Below are 16,771 nucleotides of genomic sequence, written 5' to 3' on the forward strand. Positions count from 1 at the left end.
GAGGAAAAGAAAAGAGCCCAACATGATAAGAGAGCTAAAAACATCATAACATCTGCATTGTCTGTTGATGAGTTTTTTAGAATTTCACAATGCATATTTGCTAAAGAAATGTGGGATACTTTGCAAGTCACTCATGAAGGAACAAGTGATGTAAAAAGATCAAGAAAGCATACTCTCATAAGAAAATATGAGCTGTTTAGAATGCAAAATGGTGAATCTATTTCTGACTTTCAAAAGAGATTTACACACTTGATAAATTACCTTGTTGACCTTGGCAGGAAATTTGAGAAGGAAGAGCTGAATGTAAAAGTGTTGCAATGCTTGGACAGATCATGGCAAGCAAAGGTGACAGCCATTGAAGAATCAAAGGATTTGACCTCCTTGACATTAGCTACTCTCTTTGGGAAGTTGAGGGAGCATGAGCAAAAGCTGCACATATTTGATGAACATGAGCAACAAGATAAGAAAGGTAAAGGAGTGTCATTGAAAGCTTTGAAATCTGCAAAAGGAAAAGAGGTGAATGAAGAAACAAGCTCCGATGAGTCCGAAACCGAGAACTTCAATTTGCTGGTGAAGAAGTTCAGAAAGTTCATGAGAAGAAAGAAAAATTCCCCCTATAAATTCAATAAAAAGACAAACAAGAAAGAGGAAGCAAGCACATCCTCCTTCAATTGCTTTGAATGTGGAAAACCGGGACACATGAAAGCTGAGTGTCCAAATCTCTTGAAGAAGCAACAAGAGGAGAAGAAGTTTAAGAAAAATGGAAAAAGAAAGAGAGCCTATATTTCTTGGGAAGACAATGACTCAAGCACAACAAGTGAAGAATCCGAATGTGAGGAGAACAACCTGTGTTTGATAGCTGGAACTGACCATGACACAATTGTAAGTGACTCTGACCTTGAATCCAATCCAGATTATGATCAACTCTAAGAAGCTTTTATACAAATTCATGAAGAAGCTATCAAATTAGGTGCCTTAAATTCAAAGTTGAAAAACAAGCTGAAATGGTATGAAAATGCTTTAATTAAAGTTGAACAAGAGCTTGAAGATTTGAAGCATGAGCATGAAAATCTTCAAACTATGTTTAACTTTAGTGAAGCTCACTCCTCAAAAGATGTTTGTGAACATTGCAAAAATTTTTAAAAAGAAAATGCTGATTTAAAATCCACTCTTGCAAAGTTCACAAATGGAAATGCAAATTTAAACATTCTTTTGGGAAAACAAAGAAACACTTTTGATAGGAGTGGACTTGGTTTTAATCCAAGTATGAGCATGCCATTTAAGTCAAAGAAGGAAGCTGTTGTGAAAAACCAAAATTTTAGAAAACTCAAAAGCAACTTCTCTAGACAAACAACTTGTTTTTACTGCTGTAAAAGAGGCCATACAATTAGGAACTGCTATTCTAGGAAATATGGAGTTCCAAATGGAGAAATGATTTGGGTTGAGAAGAGTCAAAGGCTGAGAACTAACCTACAAGGACCCTCCACATGGGTACCTAAATTTTTCCTCTGAATTTTTGTTGTAGGAATGCTTGAGGGCCAAAAATCTACTTTAGTATCTTGATAGTGGCTGTTCAAGGCATATGACTGGGGATCCTTCAAAATTCTCAAGTCTGAAATTGAAAAATGAAGGGTATGTTACCTATGGTGACAACAATAAGGGAAAAATTCTTGGCCATGGCAATGTTGGTAATCCCTCATCTCAAACATTGATTGAAAATGTTTTTCTTGTTGATGGTTTGAAACATAATTTGCTGAGTATAAGTCAACTAAGTGATAAAGGCTTTAAAATTGAATTTGATGATACATGTTGCTTGATATGTGATAAAAAGAGTAAAGAAATCAGATTCATTGGTAAAAGAATTGATAATATATACATGCTTGACTTAGAACACTCTATAACAATTTCAAACACTAAGTGTCTAATAACTCAAGAAGAAAACATATGGCTTTGGCATAGGAGAGCTGCACATATTCATATGGACCATTTGAATAAATTGAGTAGGAAAGAATTAGTGGTTGGTCTACCTAAACTCAAGTTTGGAAAGGAAAAACTATGTGATGCTTGTCAAAAGGGCAAGCAAGTAAAGGCTAGTTTCAAAAATCAAATTTCCACATCTAGACCTTTGCAATTAATTCACATAGATTTGTTTGGTCCTTCCAGAACCATGAGCTTAGGTGGAAACTACTATGGCTTAGTAATTGTTGATGACTATTTTAGGTACACATGGGTCATGTTTCTTGCAAACAAAAATGATGCTTATAATGCCTTTAGAAAATTTGCCAAGCTTGTTCAAAATGAGAAGTGCTCAAACATCACCTCTATAAGAAGTGACCATGGAGGTGAGTTTCAAAACTTGATGTTTCAGAAATTCTGTGAGGAACATGGTATAAACCATAATTTCTCAGCACCTAGGACACCTCAACAAAATGGGGTTGTTGAGAGGAAAAATAGGTCATTAGAAGAACTTGCTAGAACAATGTTGAATGAAACAAACTTGCCAAAATATTTTTGGGCTGATGCTATTAACACTGCTTGTTATGTGTTAAACAAAGTTCTGATCCGGCCTATATTAAAGAAAACACCCTATGAAATTTACAAAGGAAAGAAGCCTAACATTTCATACTTCAGAGTGTTTGGGTGTAAGTGCTATGTGCTGAACAATGGGAAAGAGCAACTTGGAAAGTTTGATGCAAAGGCTGATGAAGCAATCTTTCTAGGATACTCTACAAATAGTAAGACTTATAGAATTTATAATAAGAAAACTCTAGTTGTAGAAGAATCTGTCCATGTGGTATTTGATGAGTCAAATAAGCAAGAGACTAGGCAAACTGAAATTGAAGATTTAACTGAGTTTCTTGATCAATCCCTATTGGAGAATGAACATAATGAAGTGCCTAAGGAGAGTGAATCACATGAGAAAGCAAAGGAAACATGTGAACAATTGCCTAAGGAATGGAAAACCACTAGAGACTTATCAATGGACAATATAATTGGAAATATTTTCAACTAGGAGTGCTATTAAAAATATTTGCAACACCATGGCATTTGTGTCACAAGTTGAACCGAAGAACATTGATGAAGCACTTAAAGATGAGCATTGGTTAATGGCCATGCAAGAGGAATTAAATCAGTTTGAAAGAAATGAAGTGTGGGATTTAGTGCCATTACCAAAAGATCATCCAATTATTGGAACCAAGTGGGTTTTCAGAAATAAGCTTGATGAATCTGGAATAATTCTAAGAAATAAGGCAAGACTAGTGGCTAAGGGGTATAATCAAGAAGAGGGAATTGACTATGATGAGACTTTTGCCCCTGTAGCAAGGATAGAAACCATTAGATTACTTCTTGCTTATTCCTCTATAAAGAATTTCAAGCTTTATCAAATGGATGTGAAAAGTGCTTTCCTCAATGAGTTTATACAAGAGGAAGTGTATGTGGAACAGCCACCTGGCTTTGTGGACTTCCAGAATCCTAATCATGTGTACAAGCTCAAAAAGGCACTCTATGGCTTGAAGCAAGCTCCTAGATCATGGTATGACAGGTTGAGCAAATTTTTGATTGAGAATGACTATGAAAGAGGAAAAGTGGATAATACATTGTTTGTCAAAAAGTTTGAAAATTATACAATGTATGTACAAATATATGTGGATGATATTGTGTTTGGATCCACAAATACCTCTCTTTGCAAAGAATTTGCTAAAACCATGCAAGGAGAATTTGAAATGTCAATGATGGGAGAGCTGACATTCTTTTTGGGGTTGCAAATCAAACAAATGCATGATGGAATATTCATAAGTCAAAGCAAGTATTGCAATGAACTTCTGAAAAAGTTTGGTATGGAAGGGTGTAAGGAGGCTGCCACACCAATATCAAACAATTGCAATATTGACTTAGATGAAAAAGGAATTGCTGTTGATAGTTCAAAGTATAGAGGCATTATAGGATCACTCTTGTACTTGACAGCAAGTAGGCCTGACATAATGTTTGCTGTGTGCCTATGTGCAAGATTCCAAGCTAATCCTAAAGAATCTCATATGAAGAGTGTGAAGAGAATCCTTAAGTATTTGAAAGGTACAACCAATGTGGGGTTGTGGTATCCAAAGGGAGTCTCACTAAGTCTGATAGGCTACTTAGATTCAGACTATGCTGGGTGTATACTAGATAGAAAGAGCACAAGTGGAACTTGTCACTTGCTAGGTAGTGCACTTGTTTCATGGCATAGCAAAAAGCAAGCTTGTGTTGCTTTGAGTACAGCTGAGGCTGAATATATAGCTGCTGGAAGTTGTTGTGCTCAAATTCTTTGGATGAAACAACAGTTAAGAGACTATGGAGTTGAGTTGAGCAAAATTCCCTTGAAGTGTGACAATACTAGTGCAATAAATTTGACCAAGAATTCAGTTTTGCACTCTAGAACAAAACATATTGAGATAAGACACCACTTTTTGAGAGATCATGTTCAAAGGAATGATTGTGTTGTAGAGTTTGTGGAAACAAGCAAGCAATTAGCTGATATTTTTACAAAACCTCTACCAAGGGAAAGATTCAATCATTTGAGAATTGAATTTGGAATAATCAATGAATCATGTTTGAATTGATCATGCTTTGAGAGTGGAAATTAGAGATGGTTGGATGAAAGTATCAGTGACAAATAAGACGGTGAAATTTGACAAGTGTTAAAATTTCTGAGAAGCAAAACTTCTCTAGAATAATCGATTATCTTAAGATATAATCGATTATCTTAAGTAATCCCATGGAAATAATCGATTATTTGGGTAATAATCGATTATCTGGAACATGAAGAATTCCAAGAGTCTCTGAAATAATCGATTATTTGGGCAATAATCGATTATCTAGTGAGAAGAAACTCAAGAGTCACTGTAATAATCGATTGTCTTGGGAAATAATCGATTATCTGAGTGGAATTTGAAAGGCCACTGGAATAATCGATTATTCTATAAATAATCGATTATCTGGGTTGTGTTAGGAGAAAATACCCTCTGTTATAATCGATTATCCTTAAAATAATCGATTATCCATATCAGATTGTCTTTTTAAGGGATTTTACTGATGCAAATAATCGATTATTTGCATAAATAATCGATTATCTGGACTGCTCTTAAAATTCCTGAAGCGTTTTTAAACGGTTATCTCCGTGCCAACTTTTAAAACCACCCATTACTCTTATACCCAGAATGTGCTAGGGCATAAAACACTTCTCCCAACTTCTCTTCTCTCATTCTCTCATTTTCTCTCAACCCACAAAACCCTAACTCTCTCAAACCCTCTCAAATCTCTCATCTTCTTCATTTTCTTCAAGACCCATCCATGGCTTCTTCATCCAAAAGACCAAAGAAGCTTGAAGTGAGGGGGAGAAAGCGTCCTCTACCCTCTGGGCAGCTGATAACTAAGTGGTTTGCTGATGAGAAAGCTCAAGAGTACTATTTTGAGTGGTACGCCGGACGGAGAATCATTCCTCCAAAGACTCTTAAACTTGATTGGTTTAAGAATGAGGGTTTTAGTTTTCCAACCCTTCTGGAGCACCAGCAGCTGAAGGGGTTTTTGGAAATGGAAGGTCCCTACTATCCTGAGTTAATCAGGTTATTTCTCTGTTTTGCCTCGAGTAATGAAGGAATCATGCAATCGGTGGTGAAAGGAAAGCTGATTCGGTTGGACGGGCCGACTTTAAAGGCGGCTGCGGGTTTGATCAGTACTGGACAAGAGAAACCCTAACCCTTCAATTTTGAGGATTTTGAAGAAATGATTACATTCCGGGACTGTCAAAGGAACCCGTTGAACACCAACTACGAGAAATTCTTGGCGGGAGGTATGAAAAAGAACTCTCGTTTAATTTCTTTTATTATTGCTTGAATGTTGAAACCTAGGTTGCACAATCATGCTCAAATGTCAAGGGATGACATTCTGTTGATGCATGTTATCAAGAAGAAAATCAAGATCGATTGGGTATCGGTCGTAAATGACTGTATATGGAAAGCAAGGCGAAAGGAAGATGGTCCGATCCCGTATGCTTTGTTATTGTCCAAGATTTTTGAGCTTGCTGGTGTTGATTTATCTGGGGAAAGAAAAATAATTTTGCATGCTTCGAACAAGATAGAGAAGTCTTCTTTGCATCACATGGGGATGCTTAAACAAGAAGACAAATGGGTGTTCAAAGGAGATGTACCCCCTACCCCGGAGCCGGCAACTGATGAAGACGGTGTTCCTTCACAAGATGAGGATCAGCCACCACAGGTGGAATCTGAACCAAGCAGAGAGTCTGAAGCGGAACCAAAACCATTTTCACCGTTTGAGCAAATAATGATCAACAAGATGGATGCAGTGATGGAAATGTCGAGAAGACATGAGTCTTTGTTTTTCGGTATTCTTGACAAATTTGATGATCTGGACTATGAAGTGAGGCTGATCAAGACTCAACTTGGCATACCGGAGGATGAAGATTGATCTTTGTTTTGTTTAGTTTTAATTAGGATTTTAAATTCTGGTTTGAAACAATTAATTTCGATTTGGTTGTAAGGTTTCTAATTTCTGAACAATTTTAATTTTTTTTGTTGAACAATTAAATTTTGATGAATTTGGAGTTTATTTTGCTGTTATGATGGCTTGATTGTGATTTCAAAGTGTGATTTGGAATGCTGGTGTTGAAATGCTCTGTTTTTGTGAGCATGTGTGGTAATATTTTTAGTTTTGATTTTGTTGATTGGAATGCTCTGTTTGTTTATATTATGGTAATGTGTTTCTTGGCTTGACTTGTTCTGAATTGGTGTACAAATGATTCAATTTGAATTGCTGAACCAAAGTTTTTTTTACTTGGTTATTGCTGGACATACTCTGTACATGGCTTATAATTGTCAAACTTGGCTTACTTTGTTTTTGATAATGCCAAAGGGGGAGAAAAGGTTAAAAGGTTGTGTGTATAGTTGTTGTTTTTGTAGGTATTGTGCTTGTGTGTGTATTGTGCAGGTTTTATACAGGTTTTATATGTTGGAATTAAAGGGCACAATGGCTAAGAAGCCTTGAAGCACAATATCATTAGCATTGGATTGATATAATATGAATCATGGGTTGTCATCATCAAAAAGGGGGAGATTGTTGAGCTTAGTGAGTTTTGATGATCACAACACAAGTGTACAACAACAACTTGGAAGCACAAAGACAAAGTCAAAGAAGAGTCAAAGAAGAGTCAAGAGAATGTTATGTAATAGTGCTATGTAATAAAGTATAAAGTTTATAAATTGTTTTGATTGAGTTTTTATGTTGTGTATGCTTTGTGCATGATCAAATCTATATCTAAACTAAGTAGAGAGTATATGATGATGAGTTAAAACATTGAAAAGTTATTTTGAAACTTAAAATGAAGTTTTAAGTACTAACTCAAAATAATCAATTATTGCTAAATATAATCGATTATTTCAGCAAATAGGCTGAGTAGAATGCCTTGCGGTAATAATCGATTATTTGCCAAAATAATCGATTATCCCAGAAACAACCCTCTGGAATAATCGATTATCCAGCTAAATAATCGATTATATTGTTCTTGGTTGGTTTCCAGAAAACCTGAAGAACAAAATAATCGATTATTCTTTAAAATAATCGATTATCTGGGTCTGAAACTTTTATAAATAGTTTGAACTTTGAGAAACTTCAGACAAGAGTTAGAACTGATAATCAATTTGTGAAAAACGTTTTGTGGAGTCTTTGTGACATCTTGGAGAGTTTTCTTTGTGAAATCCAAGAGTGAAAACGTTTGTGAAAAGCTTGTGAGAAGATCATCATCATCATATTCTTGAAAGGGGAAGATAAAGATTTGTTCAAGAATTCCAGGTGAATTCGTTCCTTTGTTTTTTTTTTTGTGAATACTTGTAAATCTTGAGAGAGGTTTCTCAAGTGGTAAAGTTTCTTGTAGTGGGTTTCTACAAGGGGTGCTTTCTTGGGGTCAAGAAAGTGGTTATCTTTTAGTGTTGAAGTATATGCATGTGTGTGTGCTTGTAAACCTTCTTGCTTAAAGATAGTGGAACAAATCTTAATCAGGTGTTGATTAAGGACTGGATGTAGGTCACATGTGGAGTGGCTGAACCAGTATAAAAGACTTGTGCAATCTTCTTCTACCTTATCTTTTACATTGTGTAATTTCTTGGTTAAACTTTAAAGAAGATAAAACTTGATTAACAAGTGTATGTGAATTTTGTTGGTTTAAATCTGAATTAGAGCATTATTGTTGAACCTCATTATGTTGTAATCAAGTGAGCATATTGCATTCATATTTTCATAACAAGTCTTTAGAAAAGCTTCATTTGAAAATTCAGTCTTAGAAAAGTTTAAAGTGAAATAAAGATATTAAATACTCTGATAATTTTTTAAAGGGTCATAGAATCCAATTCACCTCCCCTCTTGGATTGTGCCATTCTTTTCTAACAGGTAGAGGTTAAGACAACTTCTCCCCAGAAAGTATTAGGAACAAATATTTGGAAGAGTAAAACTCTGGTAACTTTTAGGAGATGATGATTTTCCTTTCTACAACCCCTTTTTGTTGAGGGCTATTAACACATGTAAGTTCATGTACAATATCATCATTAGTGATAAATTTAGACAAATCATGATTCTTATATTTTGTTCCATTACCAGATCTTATTCTTTTTATAGACTTACCAAACTAATTTTTAACAAGATGGAAGAAGTTGATAAATATTTGACCAACCTTATATTTGTTTTTCATTAGGTATGTCCATGTTACCCATGTACAATCAACAATAAATGTTACAAACCATTTAGCACAAAAATAGATTCCACAACGAGTCCCCACACATTAGAATGAACTAAATCAAATGGGAAAGAGCTCTTATTACCACTAATTGAAAAAGAAGAACAATGGTGTTTAGAGAACTGACAAGCATCATAATTGAATGATTCAATAGAAATTTTTGTAAATAAATGTGGAAATAGGGATTTAATAAGACTAATAGGAGGATGTCCAAGTTTCCTATGTTAAAACCATATTTGAGAAGTGGCCTAAGTGTCAGTCTTAACATGGTGGCTTGAGATTGATTCCTTATTCTTGTCATCGTTCCTTTCTTGCTTTAGGGAGTATAACCCACCTTGTTCTTTAACAATTAAAATCGTCTTCCCTGTGGTTAAGTCCTAAAAAGAACAATAAAAGTGATAAAATGTTACTAAAAAATTTAAGTATGGAACTAAGGCTGTTAGCCAATTTTAGGACATGTAAGATATTATTCAAAATAATAAAGGGCTCAACTTGAATGCTACCAGATCCAATAATAGGCACATTATCTTCATTAGCAATTGTAATGAATTGTTTGACGTTTTTTTTGGAATATGAGGAAAAGAGTGAAGTAAAGGGAGTCATGGTGATTTTGTTGCTCCAGAATCAAGAATCCAAATTCCCTAAGACACAAAGCCAAAAGTATTAAAAGAACTCTTACCCTTCATGGATAGTGTACATAAGCTAGATGGTTACTCATTTATTCAATCATCATTCTCAGATGATCAATCTCTTCTTTACATGCTCTAATATCCTAATTCAGTTGAGATTGAGTTGATGGATTTGTCACTTTAGGCTCTGAAGTTGTATGATTGACCCATTTTTGTGTAGCTCCTTTGTTTTCCATGCATTCAAGAACTTTCTCTCTCCCATGATGTTTGAATCATGTCTTTTTGGAATGTCCCGGCCTTTTGCAGTATTGACAATATTCTCCATGATTTCCTTTTGTTAGGTTTTCCTCCAAAAGTTGACCTTTTGTAGGATCCTTTTCTTGTTGTCATAGTTGAACCTATGTTGGAGCTTCCCTCGTTATGCATGACTGCTCTCCGAGTCTTTTCACCTTGTACAATATAAAATACTTCAAATAGAGAGGAAAATTTTTCCTTCCCTAAGATTTGTATATAGATAGGATCGTATTCTAGATTTAGACCATCGAGGAGTTTGAAAATTCTCCCTCTCTATAACCTTTACTTTAGTTGTGGCATCAACCTTACATGTCTTTGAGCTTTGATACTGGTCCAACTTGATCCACAATCCATTAAGGATCCCATGATACTCTAAGATAGATAGAGCCCCTTGTTTTGTATTAAAAATTTTGCTTTGAATGTTGTAATAGGCAACAAAATCCTTCTTTAAGGAGAACAATTCACATAGATCCTCCCACATATTCTTTGCATTGGGGTAAAACATATAGTTTCAACTGATTTTTGGTACCATAGAATGCCACATCCAAGTCACGATAAAAGAGTCTTCATTATCCCATGCTTAAAATGTTGGATCATTTGGAGCTAGACTCTCCCTCAATATGACTTAATTTTGATCGACCTTTAAGAATTCTCCGAATGTATTGAGCCCACTGGAGATAGTTTTAACCGTCAAGTCTGTATGGTCCCAACACATTGGGTAAGTTATTAAGACCTAAATGGAGGTTTTTTTTGTCACCCATGGATGAACTAAGTAGAATAAGCAATAGGAGAGAGACAAAGAACTCAAATCTACAATAATTTGAAAGAATCTAAATGACACTACCCCTTGAAATGGGCTGGGGAGTCACTGGCGAACCTTTCTGGATGGTCGCCAGCGAGTGAGTGTCATCAGAGATAGGCATGTGGCCTACACGAGCTAGGAAAATGAGACAAACTATGGCAGTGTGTGAGGAGGTTTTTGACTGTGCGACTCATAGTGTTGTGATCGTTGGAGATAGTCACTTCTTTTTGGCCCATAGTTGTCTCCAACAATAATGGTGACAATGACAGTGACAATGGCAACGATGTCAACAATGCCAATGAAAATGATAGTGTCTCATCTTTTTTTTATAATTTTATTTAGGATAGTAGAAATAGAGCTCCCAAGATCAGGAACTTTGATACCAAGTTGAAAGAGAGAGTTTTTATTAATTTGTTTCATACTAATTATATTCTTCTCTTCCCCTGTTGTATAGATACATTTGTCTCTGAAATAAATAATTATGAAAATAAATAAAAATAAAAGAAATAAGACAAAATCATATCAAATATCCTAAAATAATATCAAATCTCTTAAAATATTTTTATTTACAACACTTTTTTAAATCTACTAGAACAAAAATTATTTTCTTTTAATCGTTTTAAACTTCAATTTTTATAACAATAATTTTCTCCACTACTTAATAATAATGGGGTATTATTTAATCATACTACCTAGCGATTATTTTCATATAACATGTAAGGTTACATAATTGTGTGTCATTAATAGTTCATAATAGGAATTATTTAAAAATAAAAAAATTTATGAAAATCAAAATAAAAATAAAAGAGGATTAAAATTTTCATATTTACACAAATTAAAAGCGTAGTGTACTCAAAGGAACCAAGGATAGGGGTAAAAAGGTATTTTCTTCGAAGCTATCATTGATTCATTGCTAAGTGAAGCGTAGAGTATATCAAATCGTGCGGTGTGAACATAATTCTTGTGGGGCCAGATAATTCATTATATTTAAGGATGTGACCTATAGAACAATTTTTTATGTTTGTTTTTTCATAATTGCATCAACGTGGCAATTTTTCTTTTGGTTCATGATTTGATTTTCCCTGTTGCAAGTTATTGGCATGCCATGTGTTGATTTGATCTGCTTTGTCGTGTGAAAGAAAATAACAGGTCTAAATATCTCTATGGCTTTGATTTAATCTCTATATATGTTATTTTTTTAATTTAATTTTTATGAGTATATAACCATTTTAAAATTCATTAATATTATTTTTTATTATGGTTATAAACCTGTAAAAATTAGAATAAAGTTACCGTAAAAGATAGAGACAATTAACAATTGAGTAAAGCTAGAGCCTCCGAAAAATTTGGCCGAATGATTGTCCGAAATTTAAAATATTAATATTTTTTAATAAATTTATTATAAAATAATTATTTAATTTAATATTTTATAATTTACCTCAAACTATCAATCATTTTCCTTAACAATTATTGCATCTCACAAGACAAAAATATAAGACTATTTGGTCCGTACATGTGATATTTTATGCATTGCATTAAAATTGCAATAGACTACTGACAGATGTTGGTTCAATTGTAAGATATTTAATTGTGGAATTTGGGTCTCTATCAATTTTTTCTTTTAAATATAACAACTTTAAGTCTCTCAATCAATATTTAAAAAAAAAAAATAACAATTTTGTTGACATTTACGGTGACATAACACTCAATTACATGAATGACACAGACTATACCAATGAATTTCTTTAATATACAAAATAGTATGGTATAATAAAAAATAATTATGAATTTATTAGTTTAATGTGTTTAAATGTATTTTTATAATTGTAAGTTATTATTAGTTTTAATTTATAACAGAAAAAGTTGATTGTAGAGATTACATAAATGTATACAATAATTAGTTTAATATATTTATTGGTCTTATTATATTATAGATAATGACATTAATTAAGATTTGAAATTCGAAAAGATAAATTAAATAATACTTTAATTTGTAAAACATTTATTTTATGCATTATAAAATTTGACATATCCAAATGACTGAAAATTTATTCGACGATGTTATAAATAAAAAGAAAATTCGAGTAATTCAATGCATAAACCTATTGAATATGTTGGTAAAAAAATTTATACGATTAGTTAATATTGCACGACTATGTTAGAGAAATAGTTAGTATATTTCATTCGTATAAGTATAAAATAATGCAATACTTATAAGTATTACATAGTACTAGGAAATACAAATCGACTATATATTAATGATTAAATAGTATATTATCTTTTGAAACATTTTTTTTCGGTAATATTTTGTAATATTCGATTTCAATAGTTTGTATTAGTTTAGTTATTTTTATACGCTAAATTATAAAAACAGTACTAATAAACTTCAAATGTTTCAAAATTAATAAAAAAAATATTTTTAATTTAAAAATAGTTTAAAAAAATTGAACTAATTTGTCATTTCACATTTCAAAATAAAAAAATTAACATAATTGAAATCCTTCTTTAATTAAAATAAAAAATTCTCATACATTTTCATAATTGTTTGAAATAAAATAGGAAATATTTGTAAGTCTATAACCAAATATAAAAACCTGAAAATTGATCCCACTCTTTTCCATTTAAGTCTAACACATAGTTACTATACCAATGAATTTCTTTAATATATAAAATAGTATTGGTATAATAAAAAAATAATTATGAATTTATTAGTTTAATGCGTTAAAGTGTATTTTTATAATTCTAAGTTATTGATAGTTTTAATTTATAACAGAAAAAATTGATTGTAGAAAATTTATAAATTAATGTATACAATAATTAGTTTAATATATGTATTGATCTTAATATAGATAATGACATTCATTAACATTTGAAATTTGAAATGATTAATTAAATAATACTTTAATTTGTAAAATATTTATTTTATTCGACGATGTTATAAATAAAAAAAAAAATTCAAGTAATTCAAAGCATAAACCTATTGAATATGTTGGTAAAAAAATAAATCTGGTAAATATTAGATGTATTAAAATACTTATTTAAAAGAATATTTAGAACATCAATCTAGACAACTGTCATTAAGTTACAAAATGTGATATATTGTTCCTAATGATAACTCTAAGAAACTACTACCGGCAATACATGTAAATACAATGTGACTAATAAAAAAACAATAGAAAGTTGCATCTTAACATTCGGTGTCAGCTTGCTTCTCAGCGGGTTTCACAAAGTTTTTCCAATAAGGGTGTTGTTGCCACACACAGTGCATTTCTTCTATGGGGACACCTTTAGTTTCTGGCAGAAGCTTGTAGATGAAGATATTCATGACCACGACAAAAACACCGAAGAAAATGAACAATCCGAACTTCATGTGACACAGCATGGCGGTGAAAATTTGAGCAATGGCGAAAGTGAAGATCATGTTGGTGGAAACATTGATACTCTGAGCAGCAGATCGAACTTCGAGAGGGAAAATCTCACTGGGTACCAACCATCCTAGAGGACCCCAAGACCATGCAAATCCTGCCACATATACGCATATAGCTACCACCACTGCTATGGCATACCATGTTGGCAACACACCAGGGTTTCCATTTATTCCGAACTTATATGCAATTGCCACTGTAATCAACATCTGCATATATAAATAGCCAAAACATATTTTATTAGTAAAATTATGTACACATTAATTAATTAATGTAAAGAAAGAGATAAGTGAATTAAGATGGAATGGCCTAGTGGATGTAGTGTTCAAGTATTTAAAAAAGCAAAAAATGCATGGACATGGACATGGACGTACCTGACAAACGAACATTTGAGCACCGCCAAGTAAGAAAAGAGTACGTCTACCAAACTTGTCAACCGAAGCAATGGAAACAAGAGTGGCAACAGCGTTACAAGCTCCAGTGATCATAGCAGACATGAGAGAAGCATTGGCACCGAATCCAATGGTTTTGAACAAAACAGGAGCGTAGAATGTTATGACATTCATGCCAGTGAGTTGCTGAAAGGCTGGAATGGCAATGGCCATGGTGAGATGAGGCCTGTAGTGCCTGGTCAGCAAAGAAGCCCAAGGGTGTTTCACAGCTTTCGATGATTCACTCGCTGCAACCAAATCCTTAAACTCCTCCTCAACGTCACTAGTGCCACGAATTTTTATCAACTCTTTCTTTGCTTCCTCCTCTTTGCCACGCTCAATCAAGGAACTGGGTGTGTCGGGGAGAAAGATTGCACCCAAAATAATCATTATGGCAGGAACCGCAGCAAAACCCAAACTGTAGCGCCAACCTTGTCCATTGTCCATGTTGGAGAAAAGATAGTTGAGAACATTGGCCACAAATAAGCCTATGGTGATCAACAACTGGAACATCATGTTAAGAGCTCCTCTGTACTTGTAGGGAGCAACCTCAGACACGTAAATTGGCACAGACTGATTGGAGCATCCGATTCCGCAACCGAGAAGCAAGCGACCAACGATAAGCATCCACACATGTTGGGCGAATGCATTCAATCCAGCACCGCCCAAGAAAAGCACACCACCACAAATCATGGTGAGTCTTCTTCCAAAGACACGAGTTACCGTGGATGCCCCGATTGATGACACCAGAGCAGCCAAGTACAGAGACGAAGTAAATAATGTTAACACTTGGCTATCGAATTTGCAGTACTGGTTCACCGACGCCGTTATGTTGTGCTCCTTTTCATACACATCTGGGAAAAACTTCTTCAAGAATGGATCCATTGACGTAACTCCACCTGTCAGTACTCAACAAATTATTAATCATCCTACTTAATTATAAACACAAAATGCATTATAATCAATGTATGAAAATACAAACCCGAGATGCCGAGATCGTAGCCAAAAATTAGCCCTCCAAATGCAGCCACCAAACAAGTCATGAAGACCCTGAAAGTAAGCTTTCCAGGGTAATCTTTTCCAGAGGCATTGCCTCCAACTATCACGCCTCCTGCCATTTTGCTATCGGATTCAATGAGTACAAAAGTGTGAGTAGTAATTGAGGGAGACAAGACTGAGTGAGTGCACAAGAACCCTTCCACCTTCAAATATATATATAAGCAATTACAAAGATAATAACAAATAAATTTTATCAATTAATTATTATTATCAACACTAAGATTAAAGATTTTTAATACCGTTGAGTGGATCTATCCTTAAATTATTTCATATCTTTATTAGATTACAGAATTTAGAATAAATTATATATCTTATAACTAATTTAAAGATTTTAGGTTTCTGTGTTTATGGATAGTGTTAGAAGAGGTTAGGGTGGAAATGCACCCTTTGTTGATGATTTTAAAAAATACTTCCACATCACCTTAGACTTATATAATTCTTTTTCATCTTTTAGATAATAAAGTTAGATGATTATTCAAAAATCGTAAATTTATAATGTTTATAGCTAAATTATTTCTTTTATGAATTTATATTGTTTAAAGCTAAATGATTTGAATTTATAATTAATTGTAATGATTTAAGACATGTCTTAATTTTTATTTGATAAAATGTGTTTAGGATTGGGCGGGAAAAGAGGATGAAGGAATATCTTAGATGTAAAATTATTATGATTAATATATAATTAAGATTACAACTAAATTATTTGAATTTATAATTAGTTATAATTACTTAACGTATGTCTTTATTTGTGGTTTAGGGTTTAGGGTTTAAAAGAATATATATGATATTGAGTGGTATAAAAGAATATTGAAAGACTATCTTGAATTTAATATTATTAAGATTAAGATAAAATTTTTGTTTAAAAAAATGTGTTTGACAGTGATTGGGATAACATGATATAAGATTATCCTAGATTTAGTATTTCTAATATAAAATTAAGATTACAACTAAATAATTTGAGTTTATAATGGATTATTATTACTTGACATATATCTTAATTTTTGTTTTTAAAAAAATGTGGTTAAGATTGAGCAAGAAAATAAGATAGAAGGGAGACTATACAGAATTTAGCATTATTAGAATTAAGATTTTTGTTTTAAAAAATGTGTAGATTAAATATATGTGTAGATTAAAGATTTTAGGTTTCTGTGTTTATGGATAGTGAGAAGAGGTTACGGTGGAAATGCACGCTTTGTTGATGATTTTAAAAAATACTTCCACGTCACCTTAGACTTATATAATTCTTTTTCATCTTTTAGATAATAAAGTTAGATGATTTTTGATAAGAAAGTTAAATAAATTAAAATAATACCAACTTAAATAATAATATTTAATATGTTCAAAATATTACA

At 32.9% G+C, this 16,771-nt stretch overlaps 1 protein-coding gene across 1 annotated transcript; it reads right to left on the reverse strand.

The window, feature by feature from the left end:
• Positions 1-13,568: 13,568 nt before the first annotated feature.
• Positions 13,569-16,349, reverse strand: LOC109818748 (sugar transport protein 1). The gene is made up of 3 exons (XM_020384273.2): positions 15,343-16,349; positions 14,304-15,259; positions 13,569-14,138 (listed from the first exon to the last, which is right to left on the reverse strand). Exons 1-3 carry the CDS (start codon positions 15,476-15,478, stop codon positions 13,692-13,694), a joined length of 1,539 nt encoding a protein of 512 aa, XP_020239862.2. The 5' UTR covers positions 15,479-16,349; the 3' UTR covers positions 13,569-13,691.
• Positions 16,350-16,771: the final 422 nt, after the last annotated feature.

Source organism: Cajanus cajan, chromosome 1 (genome assembly GCF_000230855.2).
Source record: "Cajanus cajan strain Asha chromosome 1, NIPB_CcT2T_4, whole genome shotgun sequence".
Lineage (NCBI taxonomy): Eukaryota > Viridiplantae > Streptophyta > Magnoliopsida > Fabales > Fabaceae > Cajanus > Cajanus cajan.